The sequence below is a fragment of the Oenanthe melanoleuca genome, chromosome 21 (genome assembly GCF_029582105.1).
Source record: "Oenanthe melanoleuca isolate GR-GAL-2019-014 chromosome 21, OMel1.0, whole genome shotgun sequence".
Classification (NCBI taxonomy): Eukaryota; Metazoa; Chordata; class Aves; order Passeriformes; family Muscicapidae; genus Oenanthe; species Oenanthe melanoleuca.
The window spans coordinates 2,135,916-2,153,638 of NC_079354.1; the positions used below are offsets into that span (position 1 = coordinate 2,135,916).

Sequence of the window (17,723 nt, forward strand, 5' to 3'; positions counted from 1 at the left end):
TTATCTAACAGGAGTTTGATGTTCATTAAAGGAGCACACAGGCAGTAACAGAGAGGGATGTCCTGCAGCCTGGGGTGCTCAGCAGGCTCTGGGGGTGACAAGGGACCTTCACCAGCTGCTGTCCTGGCAGGGATACAGGAGGGGCAGCAATGCACAGCCCAGGTCTCCTTAAACATTCCCCTGGATCTGGGCCTTTCTCTCTTCCAAATCAGCTGGGCTTTAGGATTTTAAAGCACCCTGGCACCTTCTGAATCAGAGGCCAAGAGAACCCAGCTTCCAGAAAGCTGTAGGCAATGACCAAGCAGTGCTTCCTGGGCATCTCTGAAAAGCCCAAGGAACCCACACCCCTGTAGTGAGTGCCCATTTCCATATTCTGCCCTCTGTTCACACTCATCACCTCCTCCACCCCAGAGACTGTAAAATAACCTCTCTCCTGCCCTGCTGCACTGTTATCATCTCCACAGGCAGCTCACACTGCACTTCCTATCAGGGTGACTTACTCCAGATGTGTTTGCATCTGCCTCCCCTCAGCCATGGGGGTACCACTCATCACTCCATGGACACTCTAGTCCCAGTGCATCCTGTGGGTGTGATGCCAGGCTGTGACTGCAATGGCCTGGCCATGTCCTCCTGCTGGCTCAGTCAGGACAGTCCCCTCTGTTCCACCTGCTGCAGTGGAAGCTGCTGCAGAAGTAGGTGGGTGTGATCTACAGCTCCTCACCCAGGCCAAGAAATCTCAAGAGCTCTTCCAGCTCGTGTCAAGCACCCACTGCACCATCCTGCCACCACAGCACCCCAAAAAGAGCTGCAGGGTGCCCTGAGCCTGCAGCACTGCCAGCCCTGGCACCCAGAGCATTTCAGCCAGGAGTGCTCCATGGGCTGCACATGTCCATGCCAGACAGGACCCCAGGGCCCTTGCCCACCCTTCTGGCTTCTGCTGAACTCTCTGCTGTTTCTCCTTGGAGGGGAATAACACATGAGAGGCCCAAAAATATGGCATTCCCATGGACCCACGTGGCTCTGGCCAGCCAGCCACAGCCCTCTAACCTCTCATTCCCCTTAGCCTCTCAATTAGTTCTTGCCTTCCTGACAAGTTCACTCAACACCCTGAGCAATTAGAAGACAGAAGGCATCAGCTTTGTCTCAAATGATGAGCCAGATTAATCAGCTCCAGTTGCACTGAATTACCCAGATGGGGCTCACAGCAACAACCTCCAATTCAGCAGCAGAGCAGCCAGCATCCCGCTTTCACCCAGGATAATCAGCAGGATGTGAAAGCCAGATGAATGACTAGGTGAGGGTGGGCTGCTGCCTGTCAGGAGCTGGAATATAAGTCAAAGCACTTTGAAATTAAATCCTCACTTTGACAGGGAACTAATGCAGAGATTTTAAAGTAGGTGTAATAAAGTTAGACAGGCATATGTGCAGCCCAGCACAAGCTGCAGTGCTTTGAATGACTGTGCCCCAGCTACAGGAAAACGGAGTTGAAAAGACAAAGGGAATTTTGAATAGCTCCAAACCAGCTTGGCAAGATTTTAGAGATGGTAGCAAGAGGTTTTAGTAATGGACCTAAGTAACAACATTGTCAGGAGGAGATTTGGTGCACAGTTGTGGCTGCCTGAGATCTTGGATTTCACACCAAGCAGCCAGCTCATGTTGCTCCTGGCTTTAAATTAAGTCATTTGTGCCCATATGAATAGACAGAGGCATGGTGGATGGAGCACACAGAGGGATCCCCACCACACCTCTTGGCCTCGGGGTGGTTAAGCCATGCTCCTTGGATTTCCCAAGAGTTGGCCTTTCCAGAGGTGAATTTAAGCCTTGGTATCTGGTGAAGCATCACCCTGCATCTGCACATTCTAGAGCCTGCCACCAGCCGCTGTGGCTGCAGCTCTCCCCGGGCAGCCCTTGCTGAGATGCCAAAGGGGTTTGCAAACCCGTCCCTGTTCTGGCTCTGTTCTCCTGACAGAACCCCCAGAGACACACCCCCGGACAGAACCCGCGCAGAACCTTCTCCTTAGCTGACAATTTTCAAACGCACTTGGGCATTTACAGCGAATCCTCAGCAACGGGAACCTCAGAAATCAGAAATCACTGCCAGCCAAAGGGGGGCTCATTGAGGAGGGCAGCCTGGGCGAAGCGTTCCAGGACATCTCAGGGCTGTGCTCCTTCACAGCCACCAGGAAATCACCCCAAAAACCACCAAACTGGAAAACCCCGCCCCTGTGCGATGTTCCCCCGTCTCTCCCCGGAGTCACCCGGCGGTGCCGCTGGCTGGGTGCAGCACCAAGCCGGGGGGCTCCGGTGGGTTCCCTAATTCCGGAAACTCGCGATCCCGGTGCCCTCCCCGCCCCGGGGGTGTCCCCGGCAGCCGGTCCCGCCCATGGAGCGGTGGAGCCGGGGCTGCCCCCGCCCCCGGCCCGCCCCCGGCCCCGCCGCTCCATCCCGGGACGGGCCGGCCGCGCTGACAGTCGGGCTCGGCGGCGGCCGCGGGAGCATCGAGCGGGCAGCGCCCGCCGCTCCTGCCGCGCCCGCCTGCGGTGCCCGGGGCGGCGGGGGCGCTGCGGGCCGGCTCACCCCGCCTGCCCTCCAGGATGAGCCCGGAGTATTCTCTGCGCTCCTTGCTGCTCATCATCCTCGCCACCTTCTCGGCCAACGCCAGCAACTGGCTGTGAGTAGCCGCGGGGCGCTGGGGGGGACGGCGGGCGCGCTGCCACTTGTTGGTGGTGGCCGGGGGCGCGGAGCAGGTGCCGCGGGGTCGGGCAGCGCCGGGCTGCGATGGGCGCTGCAGCGATGCTGCTCGTCCTGCCGGGCATGGCGAGCCCGTGGCTATCGCGGGTCCCTGGCCCCGCCGTGGCTGCAGCCCCGCAGGCAGGTGGGCGACAGGGGATGCGGGGTGTCGCCAGCCGCTCCGTGCCCGCGTGTTACCGCGGCTGATGCGCTGTTTGTCCAGCCCCCGTCCCATTTTTTTTGTCCGGATCGCACCGGGGTCGCGGGTGAAATTCGGGGCATGGGGTCGGAACGGGGCCTGGGTGTTGGCGAGATGCCCCGCCAGGGTCAGCGGTCCACGGGGGGATTTGGCAGGGCTGGGGTGGCCGAACGCGCTGGGCTCGGGGATCTGCGGCGAGCGGGGTGCCCGGGCTCGGCCCCCCGTTCCCGGGGGCAGGGCGGGGGTCGGGGGGCTGCTGCGCCCCGCGGAGGAGCCCGGTGACATCGGGAACCCGCTGAACAAACACTGAAATAATGTGTAAGGTAAACAGGGGCGGAAATCGTTCTGGAAAATTCCTACGTGTTTGCCAAGGTGGTGGGACTACTTTCTGAAGAGGACACCCCCCCGTTCCCCCTCCCCGGGTCAGAGGGGATGGAGCATGACAGCGCTTTCCCACCCAACTTTGGAGGCAGCGCTTCTTGCTGGTAACCCCGTTTTGGTGGGAGATGGTCCTTGTTGCTCCCGGCTGAGGGAACTGCTCGGTTCCCGTGCACGCACCCGGCAGAGCCGCTCTCCGCCTCCATCTCACCTCCGTGGGTTTCCATCGGCAGGGCAGGTAACCGCACAGGATAAGGATTCCCGGGGCTGTCAGCATGAGAGATCCTGCGTGTCGTGTGCCTTTCCCGGCGCAGGTGCTCAGGTGGGCACGCATCCCCCGCGCCAGGACTCCTCTCCGCATCCGGATGCAGCTCCTGCCTTGAGATTTTGCCTCGCTGGAGGGATGTGGGTGGTTTTTGGAGGATGCTCCCCAGTGCTGGGGGAAGTGCCAGGTCAGGGGCACTCTCAGAGGAAAAGGTGGCTGCCTGGGATGCGTTAGTGCTTAGTGCTCCCCTCCTCCTTTGCCAGATGGAGCGACTTGCGTGCCACACGTCTCCAGCAACTGGTGGGTGGATCATAGCAGCTATCAAGGTGGTCTTTAAGCTGTCGTGCTTCTGGTGAAGGTATATTGGGAACTGTGGGAGTGTTTTTCCTGCAGGAAGAAAGTTCTGCTGAGGAAGCTGTGTGAGATGACGGCAGATCTCTGGAGAGAGGAGAGGAGCAGCCTGGGCTGCGCTGGGACGGGCGCGGCGGGGTTGAGTGGGGATTTCACGGGTGAGACCCGCGGGGATGCGCGGAGGTGGGACTGCCCTGCCCGCAGCTGGGGCAGGGTTCGGGAGGAAGGCGGAGGGAAGGTCTGCAGCAGGCAGGAGGGTTCTGTGTGTGCAGCCGCCCGTGCTGCCAGAGCCGGGTGGGCGCGGGGGGCTCGGCAGCGCACAGCGGAGCGCTCATTCCTGCCAACAGGGGAGGAAAAGCAGATGCGTTTCAGTGCGTTTCAAAGGAAGGGGGTCAGCTTTTTTTGATGTTGCAAATGTATCATGATAAAAGGATCGTCCCCCGCTCGGTGCTTTTTATTCTTTGCCTTTAGGATTAAGACAATTCCGACAATTCCCATTGTTTATCTTCTCACATCAGAAACAAAGGCTGCCAGAGGCAATAAACAGAGTTAGAAGGATCCCAGGAATTATCAGATATTCGAGGAATGAGTGTGCCTCGTATGTCTTCACGTGTGTGGGCTCGGCACGCTCAGTTATCCCAGGGCACTGCCATGGGAGGGACCCAGCCTGGCCAGCACACAGCTCGGATAGGTGTGCACGGAATGGCAGCCCACGGTGAAGTTTGCTTTTCCAGAAACCTGCTGGATTAGTGATTAAGCTCAGTTGTGAGTTGTTTTCTTTTTTCTTTTTTTTTTTTTTTTTTTTCTCTCTCCCCCTAAAGCTCTAAAGCTTCTTTCAACCTGTACAGACTCGCAGTGCCCCAGCGCTCTGGGGAGATGCTGCTCGCAGTGCTTGAGCTGAGGTTTCTGTAAGCCTGGCTTTGTGGGGAGGCTGCACTTGGCCGTGCAGGGGTGTCTGAGGAGTGCCCCATGCAGTGTGAAAAGGAGATGATGGAGGGATCTCCCAAAGGGATCACTCTGCTGCAAGTGGCTGTTGAGCTGGAAGGGATTTCCCAAATCTTTTCATTAAACAAACTTTCTCCCTGGTTAGCAAGCAAACCTCAGGTGTTTTTTCTCAGTGCCTTGAGTTTGGGGAGTTGCTGCTTGGCTTGTTGCCTATCCAGAAAGCCTCTGTTCTCCAAATCTGGAGAGATTCTCTATTCCTTCTTCTTGTGAAAGCCTCAGGCTCGCTCTTCCTTCTGAGGCTCAGATTTGCCTCCTGCCTCTCCAGGCAGAGGTTTGTAAATTAAATAAAGGCAGATAGAGCCTTTTACATCTTATTGGCTGTGCACAGGAAGGTCCCTCTGGCTTCTGCTTTATCTCTGAAGGAGTTCATGGCCATGCTCCATACAGGGGAAGCAGATGAGTTACTTTTCAAAGCACCTTTCACTTTGTAGACTCTTGAACCCACACGTGCAGTGATGTAGAATTTGGAAGTGAGGCCTCTTCTGCTCCAAACCCATCCTGATGCTGAGGGTGTTTCCTAGAGGAGTGCCAGGCTCTGGTTTCAGTCCAGTGGTTTAGTTAGTTAGTTATTCATTTATTTACCTGTTTTGGAGAGAAGGAAGTCCACGTGAAGAAGTGAAGTAGAAAATGTGCAAAATGGGTTATGGATGTAAGCATCCACTAGATGTGGCATGAGGCACTGGGGCCCACTGCCTTGGCTCTAGCTGTTCAGAGGGTTTGAGGGATGAGAGAACAGAAACATCAGCTACAACAGGGTAGGGTCCTTTAGGGCTGAGACCCCTGGTTATCAAACTATCTGGGAATCATTACAGCCTCTCTCCATTTTCCTGCAGCTAAAACTGGCTCTGGAGGAGGCTCTCCGTATGGACATGCTTGGTCTGAGATGTGGTTATGCCATTTTAGAGCTGGGTGTACCACCAGCAGCTCTGTATATCCGTTCTTTACAGGGATTTAAAATTTTTGTCTGGGCTTGGGACTTGGCTTAAAGGGCCAGGAGCACAGATGGGCTTTTAAAATCTTTAAAAAAATTAATTTGAGTGCACTGAGAAAGCTTGAAGACTCTGTGAGGGTCCAAACAAGCCTGGCTAGGCAGCTGCTCTCTAACCACTTTGAGGGCTGTGAGGAAGGGATAAAAGCAGTTTGGATTTCCCTGGCCTCCTTTCATCTGAACATCACAAGGGCTTTGCAAATAGGGGGCCCAATTCTCTGTGCCCATCTCTGCCAGCTTAGGAGTGGGGATGTTGCAAAAGCAGCTCATTTGGTTTGGGTCACTGTGCAGTGCAGAGGATTTCAGAGGAAGCATGTCTGGATCCTGCCTTTGCATCATTCTGGTTTTAAACCAGGATTTGTTTTTTCAGGTGAGTCTCCACAGCTCTGATAGTGGGGAGAGATCACTTCACCTGGAGCCTGGCATGGTTTAATTTTGTACAAGATTCTTGTCATTGTCATTGCAATGTGAGGAGCCCATCAGCATTTCCCTTCAGGTGCCATGGCAGGTTCTAATGCAGAGCTGTTCTCTGCTCCCCTCTCCATGCCCTTGGCTTTTGCTGAGGGCAGTGTCAGGGTGGCTCCCCAGTCCCATCTGGCCCAGCAGCCAGGGTGCTGGGTTGCACCTTTTGGGTTGGGTGAGGAATTTCAAGGTGTGCTGTGGGTTGGATGAGTGGCTCTCCACTTTCAGGGATGCTCTGGGGATCCTGTCACATCCAAAAGGTTGGTGCCTGAACCCATGAAACCCATTATCAAGGCTGTGAGGTGGGAAATTGAAACTGCTGGAAATACATTTTAATTTTTATTTATTTGTAAATAAATAAAACTCCACTTCTGACAGTACCAGCTGATTTTAGCTCAGTGATTAAAATGGACTGGTTGTGGGTTGCACCCAGTGGTCCTGGCACTGCACTTCCAAACAAGTTTGGCTTGTCTGTGAGCAGTGGTGCTGTCCCATCTGGCAGACACCCTTCAGGGCTGTTTGCCAGAGTGCTGAGAGCCCCAAGCTCTCCTGCTCTCAGTGGTGATGGGCATTTCTGTCCTTTCCTAAGAAAGCCTCAAGCAGAATTACACCCCTGTCCTTCACAGCAGAACCTAACTCCAGGAGGATGGACAGGAGGGAGATAAACCCACTCTGCACACCAGGCTGTGAAGAACTGGATCAGCTCCAAACATGAGCAGCAGCAAGGGGCAGGTTTCTTTTTTGCAATGGTTTGATGTGACTCCATGAATCAGAACTGGACTTCTGCATTGAGGCAAAAAAGGGTTCATGCAACTCTGCTGAGAGCTACTGTCTGCTTGATTAATTCATCCTTGTAGATGTAGAGAAATGCATTACAGCCACTTTCTTAAAATTCTGAAATTGCTGAGCAATCCTGGAGTTCAGCAGTTTCTAGGAGATTCTTCTGTATTTCCTTACAAGTGCAATGACACTGGCTCTTACAATAGTTGGTGAATTTTTCTTAAAGCTTGAAATCCTTGTGAATCCACAAAACTTGCAGTCACCCAAGGCTGCTTGAGTGGCAGACTCTGCTCTGGGCACTCAGGTAACCTCTGCCTTGCCCACCTGGCACCTGTGGGTGAGCCCTGGCAGCATCCTCCAGGCTCTTGGAGCTTTGGGCTGCTGCACTTCACAGCCAGGGAGCAGCACCTGGCTGGCTCAGCAGAACTGCAGCCAGCATTGTGATTTCATGAAATTACCTGGGGAAAAGTAATTGAGTCTCTTGGCCTATGGAGAGCAGCCTGGTTGGAAGTTGGGTGAGATCAAACTAGTCTTGTAGAAGGCTTTTTTTTTTTTTTTTTTTTTTTGCCACATATTTGCAAATTCTGATCAAACCTTAAAACTCATCAGGTTTTCAGCAACCAGGTTTAGCCTGAAGCACTGCAGGGGTTGGCCTGCACTTGCCTCCTCTTGCAGCAAGGCTGATGTGTTGTACCTGGATCCAGGAATAGCTTCTGCTGGGTTATAAAGGAAGTAAAGGAAATCTACACATTCAAAGCAGATTTCCAAAAGAGATGCTGCTCAGGCTCTTCCTAATTACAAACTGGAGATTTTGCCCCCAGAAAGCCAAAAAGCAGCAGTTTGTTGCTGGGGTGTGGTGTTGGATGAGGGCTCCAGGGCATGGGGGGCAGGATTGGAGTGCTCACCCCTGAGCTGAGGGGTGGAGGTGCAGCAGAGCACTGCCTCCTCCTGGATGACTCTTCTGGCAGATGAAGAGTAGGTGTGAAAAGCAAATTTCAGCCAAGAGATGGTGCCCTAGCTGTGGCAGGAGCACTGAGGCAGACCAGCTGTGTGTCTTCCAAGAAAGAGACCAGGCAGGCTCTCAGATGATGACTTGTAAATCACAGTTCATATTTAGGCAGGATGTCTGATCCAGGAGGGGGACACCTGGTCCCTGGGAGGGACAAATGTGACAAGGGCAGCCTTGCAGGTCCCTGCAGGAGTGTGCCCAAGCTGGCTTGAGGAGCCATGGATGTGTGAGCCCTGCCAGCCTGGTGCTGCTGGCACAGGGACATTGGCACTGAGCCCAGTGGGGACACCAGGAGAAATCCTGGGAGCTCTCTGGCCTGCACAGAGAGCCTGAGACTTCTTTCCATGTCTTCACTCACCCTGCTTGGTAGGAGAGAGCAAAGGCAAAGATAAAACTTCTGCACATCTGCAGGATAGCCCTGGTCAGTACCTGTGCCTGCATGGATCCATCTGTGGGGATGGACAGATGGATGCAGGGGGGTTTTCCATGGATTCCTGGGTTGTCATTGCAATGCTCCTGTCCTGCAGCTGCTGAGGAGCCCATCAGCATTTCCCTTCAGGTGCCATGGCTGGTTCTAATGCAGAGCTGTTCTCTGCTCCCCTCTCCATGCCCTTGGCTTTTGCTGTGGGTTGGATGAGTGGCTCTCCACTTTCAGGGATGCTCAGGGCTCCTGTTCATTGCTCTGGGGATCCTGTCACATCCAAAAGGTTTTCCATGGATTTTTCACATTATAAACAAGCCTTTAGTTCTTCCCCAGAAGAAACTTGCCTGCATGAGCAGTCTCCATGCTCAGGACAATCCAAAGTTGCTGCTGGCTGTCCCTGCAGCTCAGGAGGCAGAGATGTGCCTGCTGACCCCTCCACAGGCAGGGGGTGTTTGCTGCCTCTCACAGGAGCAGAGCTGAATCATCTGCAGTTTAAGGCTTGGACAAGCCTTTTGTGGCCTTGACCTTGTGGGGAGGTTGAGTATTTGCTGAGCAGGCTGAAGCTTCTGAGCCTGATTTCTGAGCATCTGTTGAGTGGTTTATCAGGGATGCCACTGACCTGGGTCTGAAAGTTCTCATCTTCAGGAAAATATTCCCAAAATGAGACAAAACAAAGAGTTCACACTTGAAACTCATTTGTTTAAAAAAATAAACCCCAGAGATCTCTGCTTTCCCCAGAGTATCTTCTCTGACCTGCCTCAGTTGAGTATTTGTCAGTGACTAAAATTTCTACACCTTTCCATGGCAGGGAATCTTCTCCCCTCTCCTCACTTTCTCTGCCAGACACTGTGGCTCTTTCAAAGTCTCCTTGTCATTTCACCAATTATTCTTCCTCATGAAAATATTGTCATATTTTTTTTAAGCAGGGCTTTCTGGCATCCCCTACCTCTCCAAAGCTCCCTGGATTTGAGATTTATTTATTTGCCATCTTGCATAGTGCATTGGCTGTGGCTGCTTAAATTATGTGGCTTCAATCCTGATCTCAATACCTCAGATAGTAAAAAGGAAGGGTTTCCTGTCAGTTTTCTCCTAAATCAGTGACTCTTAAGAGGGAGTCTGTTCTGCAAGTGACTTGCCTGGATTTAAAGGCAGGAGAAAAGAACTGTACAAGGCCATGATGAAGCAAGAAGACAGAACTTTAAAAAATGGTGTGGACAGCAGCTCTCTTCCTGAAACATTCTTTGCCATGTCTTGGAAAGAAAGAAAATACACCATTGTTTGGGTTTGTTTTCCACAAGCAGGGCTGTTTTGAGGCTGCATGTGAGATTTAAATTATAATCTGGAGCTCTGCATAGCAATCCCAATGTGGTGTCACAATGGAGATCTGCACTGAGGCTTTGAGAGGGCAGGAGTTGTTGGTTGCAATCCTGCTGTGCCTGTCTAGCTCTCTGTGCAGGTACACACAGGCTGTGGCTGTGGATCCCACCATTCAGCCCAGGGAAACAAAGTTTGGAGCAAAGTTCCTGTTAAGGAGCAGGCAAAGCACTAGAGCCAGGTTTCCATGGGGACTGTGGGATGCTGCAGATGGGTTTGGTTCCTGACAGCCCAGAGGAACAGGAGGTGGGGGCTGATGAGGGCAGGGAATGTTCTCCAGCTCTTACCTCACTGTTCATCTGCCCCAGAGAGGGGAAAGGGATGGATGGCACCTCCCTGGTGCTCCTGGATGTGGTGGGATGAGATGCCAAGTGACAGTTTCATGTCACTGAGGTCCTTCCTTCAATCCTTGCCTCAACCTCTGCATCCTGAACCAGGGATCAGGGTGGGAGCTTCCTCCCCCATCAAAAACTGTCTTTTGGAAAGCAGTGATGGTTCTCCTGGACCTGTAACAAACTGGTTGCATGATGGGGCACAACATTTTCAGCACAGTTGCCTCCATCTCCACAGAGGGGCTGGCAAGCACAGGCTGAGAGGGGTGATAGGACACAGGCCCTGTCAAGGGGGAGAGAGGCCAGAGCACTGTTCTGGATAGTTTCATCTTATTTGTCTCCCTTGCAAAACTAATTAGCAGACCTGTTCTTGGAAGGCTGTACCTGTCTTTGAAGCATCCTTGGCCTTTGTTTAATAATCCCAAACAGCATTAAATGTGAGTTGGGAAGGCACCTTATCAGGTGCATCTCCTTGGAAAAGCTTGAAAGGCTTTTGTCACACTTTCCTTTATGCATGCTTTGAATTTATTATTCCACATTGTCCAGGGAATCTCAAGCTGGAAAATACATTAGAAGAGGAGATGATGCCCCATCCTGAGCAGAGCTGATAATAATGTGGGTGCTGTGTCACAGGACCCTTCTGCCAATGTGTCTGCTCTCAAAGCAGGCACTGACTCCTCTGTAGGACCAGTGTCATGGCTCTGAAGGAGCTGCTTGCCTGCTGTGATAAATGCCACTGGAGTTCCTGGCATTTGGGAAGCCAAATCAGCACAAGGGGTTGGTGCTGGAGATAGATTCTGATTTTCTTCAGGTTCAAAGCTGATCAATAACCCACATTGTCTTGAGCTGAATCTTACCAGTTTGCTGTGTATCATCTTCCCCATGCCCAGCTGGAATGATGGCTGGACCTGCGAGGAGACAGCTGTGTGTACTCAGCACTCAGCATCCCCAAGCTCCCAGAGGTGGTTTGGTGCTTCACCCCAGGTCAGCCAAGTGCAGCAGCACGTGAGAACAGCAGTTCTGCACTCCTTGGGCTGCAGGGCAGGCTTGGGGACACCCACTGTGTGGGTGGGGCCAGCAGAAAGGTGACAGTGAAAACCCACAGAGGATCAGGTCCTGTTCTGCAGGCTGGGCTGTCCCCTGGAGGAGAGGAAGCCTTGGGCAAGGATGATTTGCTGGGATAAAGGCTCTCACAGACAGCACTTGGCTCTGGGAGCCAGCAGCCTGCTGCTCCCCACTGTCAGAGCAGCACTGCCTCCCTGAGCACACACAGGGAGCACTGGATGCTTTGACATCTTGCCATGCAGACTCCCCAGGGACACCAGGAGCCAGGACAGCTCTCCCTGGCTCCCACGGCCCCCCTGGCTGCGAGCATGAAACCAAGCTGGTGAATAATTCTGCTGATGCACAGAAGAGAAAATGCTCTTCTCTCCTCCTGAGGCAGGCTGGCAGGGTTAATGAGAGGAAGAGGCTGTGACAACTTGATTTTTGTGGCTGAAGTCAGCAAATCTGGCTCCTGGGACACATGGGAACAGGCAGGGGGCAGGAGCCACTTTTGCACAGTCACTTCTTGGAGACAAGCAGGGCTTCAAAAGAAAAATCCTTTGCAGGATGTTGCAACTTGGGAGGAGGAGTTAAAAAAACACACAAACAAAAAAAAAAAAAAAAAAAAAAAAAAAAAAAAAAAAAAACCACAAGTTCTGTAGGGCTGAGAAATGCAGAGTCAAGGAATGAAGTTTCCAAAAAACTCAGTTCTTGCTTTTACCATTTCCCTTGGTGCAGACAAGGTAAATCTCAGCAGCCTGAGACAATGCTGGCAATTCCCAAGGACACCAAAGCTCAGTGTGGTTGGTGGGTGGGTGCAAGTGTGAGTTACACCTGTCCCATGCAGGGGACCCTCCATGTCCACAGCAGGTCAGGGCTCCACCATGGCAGCATCATCTGATACCAGCAGCCACAGGAAGGAGAGAGTCTCACACACACACCTACCAACTAATAGTTGTAGGGGATATTGGATTATCACATGGCCTTGTTGGAAAATCTGACTGGGTCTGTCTTAAGCTCCTTCTGTGATCCAGAGGTTGGGGCAGGAGGATGGAACTGGGAAATGGGCAAGCAATGCCCACAACACAGCAGTGGGTGGGAGGCTGAGTTACTGGGATGTGCAGCAGGGACCATCATGGCCACACACTGAACAAGGAAATGCTGAGACTTTTGAGGTGCTTGCTCCCTCATTCCCCTAGAGCTGAACCCAAGAGCAGCTCTGTAACTCTTTCTGCTGAGGATGGCACTGTGGAAAGCAGAACACATGGTCCCCTCCACACAGGGACAGTCTTTTCCAGATCAGCAAAGACCTCATGGCCCTACTGACAAGCTGGGCTGTTGGAGGAGGTGCCCAGCCTGTGCAATTTTGCCCTGGCATGCTCCTGCTTCTGCTTCCCTGCTTGAATCCCAAGTGACAGGGAACCTGGCAGCTCCCAGAGGCCATCCCTGCCTGCTGGGGTCTGGGGCAGCTAAAAGCAGCCTCCAGGAGGGAAGTGGTTTGGAGGGCAGTGTTTGCTGGTGATGAGCACACAGCCACGCTGTGGGAGCACTGTGGCAGATGGAGCTGGCAGCCAAGTGCCTGTCCTGCTTGTTTTGGCTGACTTCAGAGACCTCTGGCTTTTCCTAGTAGCACTTGGATATGCCAATACTCAGGAGACCTGACCAGGCACATTCAGGCAGCGCTGAAAATATCTTCCTTGCAGGCAACAGAGGCAAAGGGGAGCCAACAGCTGGGCTCCCCAAGAGACAGGACTAGGCTGCTGAGGGTTGGTTGTTTTGCTTGGGCTTGTTCTCTGTCAGCCAGAAATGCATCCTGCAGAGTCACTGCTGTGGTACATATAAAAGTGACCCCTTGGGCAGCAGGAGGGGCTGAGAGGTTCAGTCTCAGTGTTCCCTGCAAGGCTGAATGGGGCTCCCCCAGCCCTCACCTCCTAACCCACGGTGCTGCTGTCGTGGCAGGTACCTGGCAAAGCTGTCTTCAGTGGGGAGCATCTCCGAGGAGGAGACCTGTGAGAAGCTGAAGGGCCTGATCCAGAGGCAGGTGCAGATGTGCAAGAGGAACCTGGAGGTGATGGACTCGGTGCGGCGCGGGGCGCAGCTGGCCATCGAGGAGTGCCAGTACCAGTTCCGCAACCGCCGCTGGAACTGCTCCACGCTCGACACCCTGCCTGTCTTTGGCAAGGTGGTGACACAAGGTCAGCTGGGGGAATGGCCAGAAAAGCAGTCTGGTGGGCTGCAGGTGGGATTTTGGCTGCTTGCCCCTGAGCTGGTGGCTGGGAGGGTCAGGAATGGCCCGTGCAGTGCTGGATCTTGGGGGGGGTGGGTGGGTCCCTGTGCACTTCAGCAGGGCTGTGTTCACTGTGATGGGTACAGCACATCCACGCTCCTGCTGCTCCTCAGCTCCTGAACCTTTCTCACACCCATTGGCAAGGACATGCCAGCTTTGAACAAAGGTCCTAAAGTCACTCTGTGGTCTCATCTCTTCCCCACCAAAGCCAGGAGCTGCCCTCCATAAAGCCATGTTTCTCTCTGGGCAGTGCTGAAGCAGTGGCTGCTGCCAGGCTGGCATGTGGCCACTCTTGAGCAGAGCATCCATGGGGACACTGGCAGGAGGGTGGCTCGGTGCCACCTGGCATGGCAAGAACACGTGGCAGCATCATTGCCTGCCCCAAGCCTTCAGGGCTGGGTGTGGCCAGGGCAGCCCCCAGCCCCTCTGGTCCCAGCTGCACCCTGACTTCCCAGGAGCACAGGGCTGTAATCAAACCAGAGCACTGGAGTGAGGATACAGAGAGGAAAACCCTTCTGCAACCCCTTCAGATCACTGAAGCATCCCTTGCCTCCCCTCAGGTGCTCTCTCTGAGCACCTCCCATCCCAGGACCCCTAGACCAGAACATCCCCCTGGCTCTTTATTTGACTTTCCTCCCCTCGATGCAGAGGTGAAGATCTCTTCTTGTGAAGGTTCAGGGATTGGAAATACCAGAAATACCAGAAACTAAGTCGTCTCTTTTTAGGCAGCCACAGCACAAACCGACCAACATGATCCTACTATTAACCTCGATTAACTTGGAGGCAGTTCAGTCCCCACACTGGCTGGTTCCTCCCCAGCCACTGCCAGCTGGGCCACCAAAGTCTGGGATGCGACCACCAAAGTAGCTGCCCTCTGTCTGACCAGCAAGCTGAGTGATGCCTGCTCACAAGGCATCCCCCTCTGTACCAAGCTGGGACCACCCCAAATACCAGCCCTCCTTGCTCAGAAATGGAGGATTTGTGTCCTCAACCAGCCTCAGAGGATACTGGGGATTTGTGTGTTGCTAAAGATGATCTCTGCCCGTGTGTTCACTCCCAACTTCCCAAAAAAGCTTTTCTCAATCGTGTGGCACCACGTAGGCAGACACAAGAGCTGGGTCTGCATTGCACCCTGGACACCAGTGGGGTTGTGTGAGGTGCTCTGGGAGCAGAGCAGGATTTGCAGGGTGGTTTGGGAGGCATTGTGAGCTACAGGACCCTGTGACAGAGGCTAGCAAGGATCTGCAGCTGCAGGGAAGGACACCCACATCCAGGAGGATGTGGAAAGCAGACAGCTATTTCAGATGCAGGAAGGATTTCATGGCAGACATGCCCTGCAAGCACAAGCAAGGCAATCTTCCATATAAGCTCTGGAGAGCTCTGCCCACATTGGCAGTGCAGCCTGTCTCTCTTATTGCCAGGTTTTATCATTCACCCATCATTCATGTTTTTAATGTTGTGTTCTTCACTACTGCAAGAATGAGCCCTCACTTCTGCAAAGCATCTCCCAGCACCCAGGGGTCTCTGATGAGTCAAGTCCAGGCTTGGCACTAAGCAAACAGCATTCCTGGGGGTGGGGACAGTGAGGGTGCTGTATGTGCCGTCTCATCCTAGGAGGGTTTAGCAGAGCAAAGGGTTCAGCCCCATAGCTCTGTACAGCATGTTTTTTCAGACCAGCTTTTCAGGGGGGTTTATATGGAGAGGGGAGAGGGAGAGGAGAGACATGAGGCAGTCCACCAATAATTCTGGTGTTCCTCGGCCTGTGTGCCACCTTTCCCTCGTGCTTTGTGCCCTGCAGGGACACGGGAGGCAGCGTTTGTCTATGCCATCTCCTCGGCGGGCGTGGCCTTCGCCGTGACCCGCGCCTGCAGCAGCGGCGAGCTGGACAAGTGCGGCTGCGACCGCACCGTGCAGGGGGGCAGCCCCCAGGGTGAGTGTCTCAACAGGGGCAGCTGCAGCTGCACGGGGAGGGAAAGTAGCCAAAGTATCTGCAATTCAAACCCACTCTCTGGAGCTACCCAGAAAGGAGGGAAAAGTTTAAAAAAATAAAAATCTGGTTAAGGCCACGTGACTGCCTCAAAAAGGCACCTGGGTGCGTCAGGCACGGGACAGAAAGCACCTTGTCCATGTGTTCCCTGTTATACACTGCAGGCTAGTGGGCAGAAGGACAGAGAGGAGGCAGGCCAGTGGATTTTGGGAAGAGCAGGGCTGGAGGGTGGCAGTACCTGTCTCACGTGTGCTCTCTGCTCAGGCTTCCAGTGGTCGGGCTGCTCGGACAACATCGCCTACGGCGTGGCCTTCTCGCAGTCCTTCGTGGACATCCGGGAGAGGAGCAAAGGGGCCTCTTCCAACAGAGCCTTAATGAACCTCCACAACAACGAGGCAGGGAGGAAGGTAATGGCAAGGGGGAGACCTGGGAGCTGGCTGCCCTCTGCAGTGTCCCAGGCAAGGCTCTGCAGTGTCCCAGCCAGGCTCTGCACTGTCCCAGGCAAGGCTCTGCACTATCCCAGCCAGGCTCTGCACTGTCCCAGGCAGGCTCTGCACTATCCCAGCCAGGCTCTGCAGTGTCCCAGGCAAGGCTCTGCAGTGTCCCAGCCAGGCTCTGCACTGTCCCAGGCAGGCTCTGCACTATCCCAGCCAGGCTCTGCACTATCCCAGCCAGGCTCTGCAGTGTCCCAGCCAGGCTCTGCACTGTCCCAGCCATCTCTGCAGTACCCCAGGCAAGCTCTGTACTATCCCAGCCAGGCTCTGCACTGTCCCAGCCATCTCTGCAGTGTCCCAGGCAGGCTCTGTACTATCCCAGCCAGGCTCTGCAGTGTCCCAGGCAGGCTCTGCACTATCCCAGCCAGGCTCTGCAGTGTCCCAAGCAGGCTCTGCACTGTCCCAGCCAGGCTCTGCACTATCCCAGCCAGGCTCTGCAGTGTCCCAGGCAGGCTCTGCACTGTCCCAGGCAGGCTCTGCACTGTCCCAGCCAGGCTCTGCACTATCCCAGCCAGGCTCTGCAGTGTCCCAGGCAGGCTCTGCACTGTCCCAGCCAGGCTCTGCACTGTCCCAGCCATCTCTGCAGTACCCCAGGCAGGCTCTGCATCCATGCCTTGAGCCTTTGTGCTCTTTCAATCCCAAACCCACCCAGCAGCGTATTCAGCCCATGCCTTGTGCCCTCCCCTGTGTCCATCCTGCCCATCCCATCCTGTGGCCCGTGTCTGTTCCCGCAGGCCATCCTGAACAACATGCGTGTGGAGTGCAAGTGCCACGGCGTGTCGGGCTCGTGCGAGTTCAAGACGTGCTGGAAGGCCATGCCCCCCTTCCGCAAAGTGGGCAACGTCCTCAAGGAGAAATTCGACGGCGCCACCGAGGTGGAGCAGAGCGAGATCGGATCCACCAAAGTGCTGGTGCCCAAGAACTCCCAGTTCAAGCCACACACAGACGAGGACCTCGTCTACCTGGACTCCAGCCCCGACTTCTGCGAGCACGACCTGAAGAACGGGGTGCTGGGCACCAGCGGGCGGCAGTGCAACAAGACCTCCAAGGCCATCGACGGCTGCGAGCTCATGTGCTGCGGCCGCGGCTTCCACACGGACCAGCTGGAGGTTGTGGAGAGGTGCAGCTGCAAATTCCACTGGTGCTGCTCTGTCAAGTGCAAACCCTGCCATCGGCTGCTGGAGATCCACACCTGCCGGTGATGCAGCCGCTCTTTCACTGACCCTGCTTCTCCCTTGCCCCACAGCCAGGACTGAGGAAGTGACCCAGATGCTGAAGGGAGAGCACAGCTCTTTACAGAGACAGAACCACAGAGAAAAACAGATTTTAAAGAAAAAAAATATTTAAAGTTTAAAAAAAAACTGTTCACTGTTGGCTTTTTTTATTTTGTCTCCTTTGCTGTATTTATTGCTGAAGCCAGAGCCCCTTGGTGTCCTGTGCCAGCAGACACATTTGTTCTCTGGCTGGCTGGGGACCTGTGTGATGCCAGCTCTTGTAGGATGGGCTCCTGCTGCTTTTGGAGTGCTGCAGGCAAGAAGTGTTTAACATCTGAAATCTTCTGTCACAGTTATTTTTGTTTGTTTAAAGGCACATCCTGGAGCACTGCTGCCCTGG

General features: G+C 54.2%; 1 protein-coding gene across 1 annotated transcript; it reads left to right on the plus strand.

Moving 5' to 3' along the window:
- The first annotated feature begins 2,445 nt into the window (after positions 1–2,445).
- WNT4 (Wnt family member 4) lies at positions 2,446–17,496 on the plus strand. Its single transcript, XM_056508429.1, has 5 exons — positions 2,446–2,671; positions 13,301–13,536; positions 15,427–15,558; positions 15,880–16,022; positions 16,844–17,496. Exons 1-5 carry the CDS (start codon positions 2,595–2,597, stop codon positions 17,309–17,311), a joined length of 1,056 nt encoding a protein of 351 aa, XP_056364404.1. The 5' UTR covers positions 2,446–2,594; the 3' UTR covers positions 17,312–17,496.
- Positions 17,497–17,723: the final 227 nt, after the last annotated feature.

Coding starts and splice junctions, on each gene's coding strand:
- WNT4 (XM_056508429.1), top strand. CDS start 2,595: ATGAGCCCGGAGTATTCTCTGCGCTCCTTGCTGCTCATCATCCTCGCC. Junction 2,672..13,300: donor GCCAACGCCAGCAACTGGCT/GTGAGTAGCCGC, acceptor CTGTCGTGGCAG/GTACCTGGCAAAGCTGTCTT. Junction 13,537..15,426: donor TGGCAAGGTGGTGACACAAG/GTCAGCTGGGGG, acceptor TGTGCCCTGCAG/GGACACGGGAGGCAGCGTTT.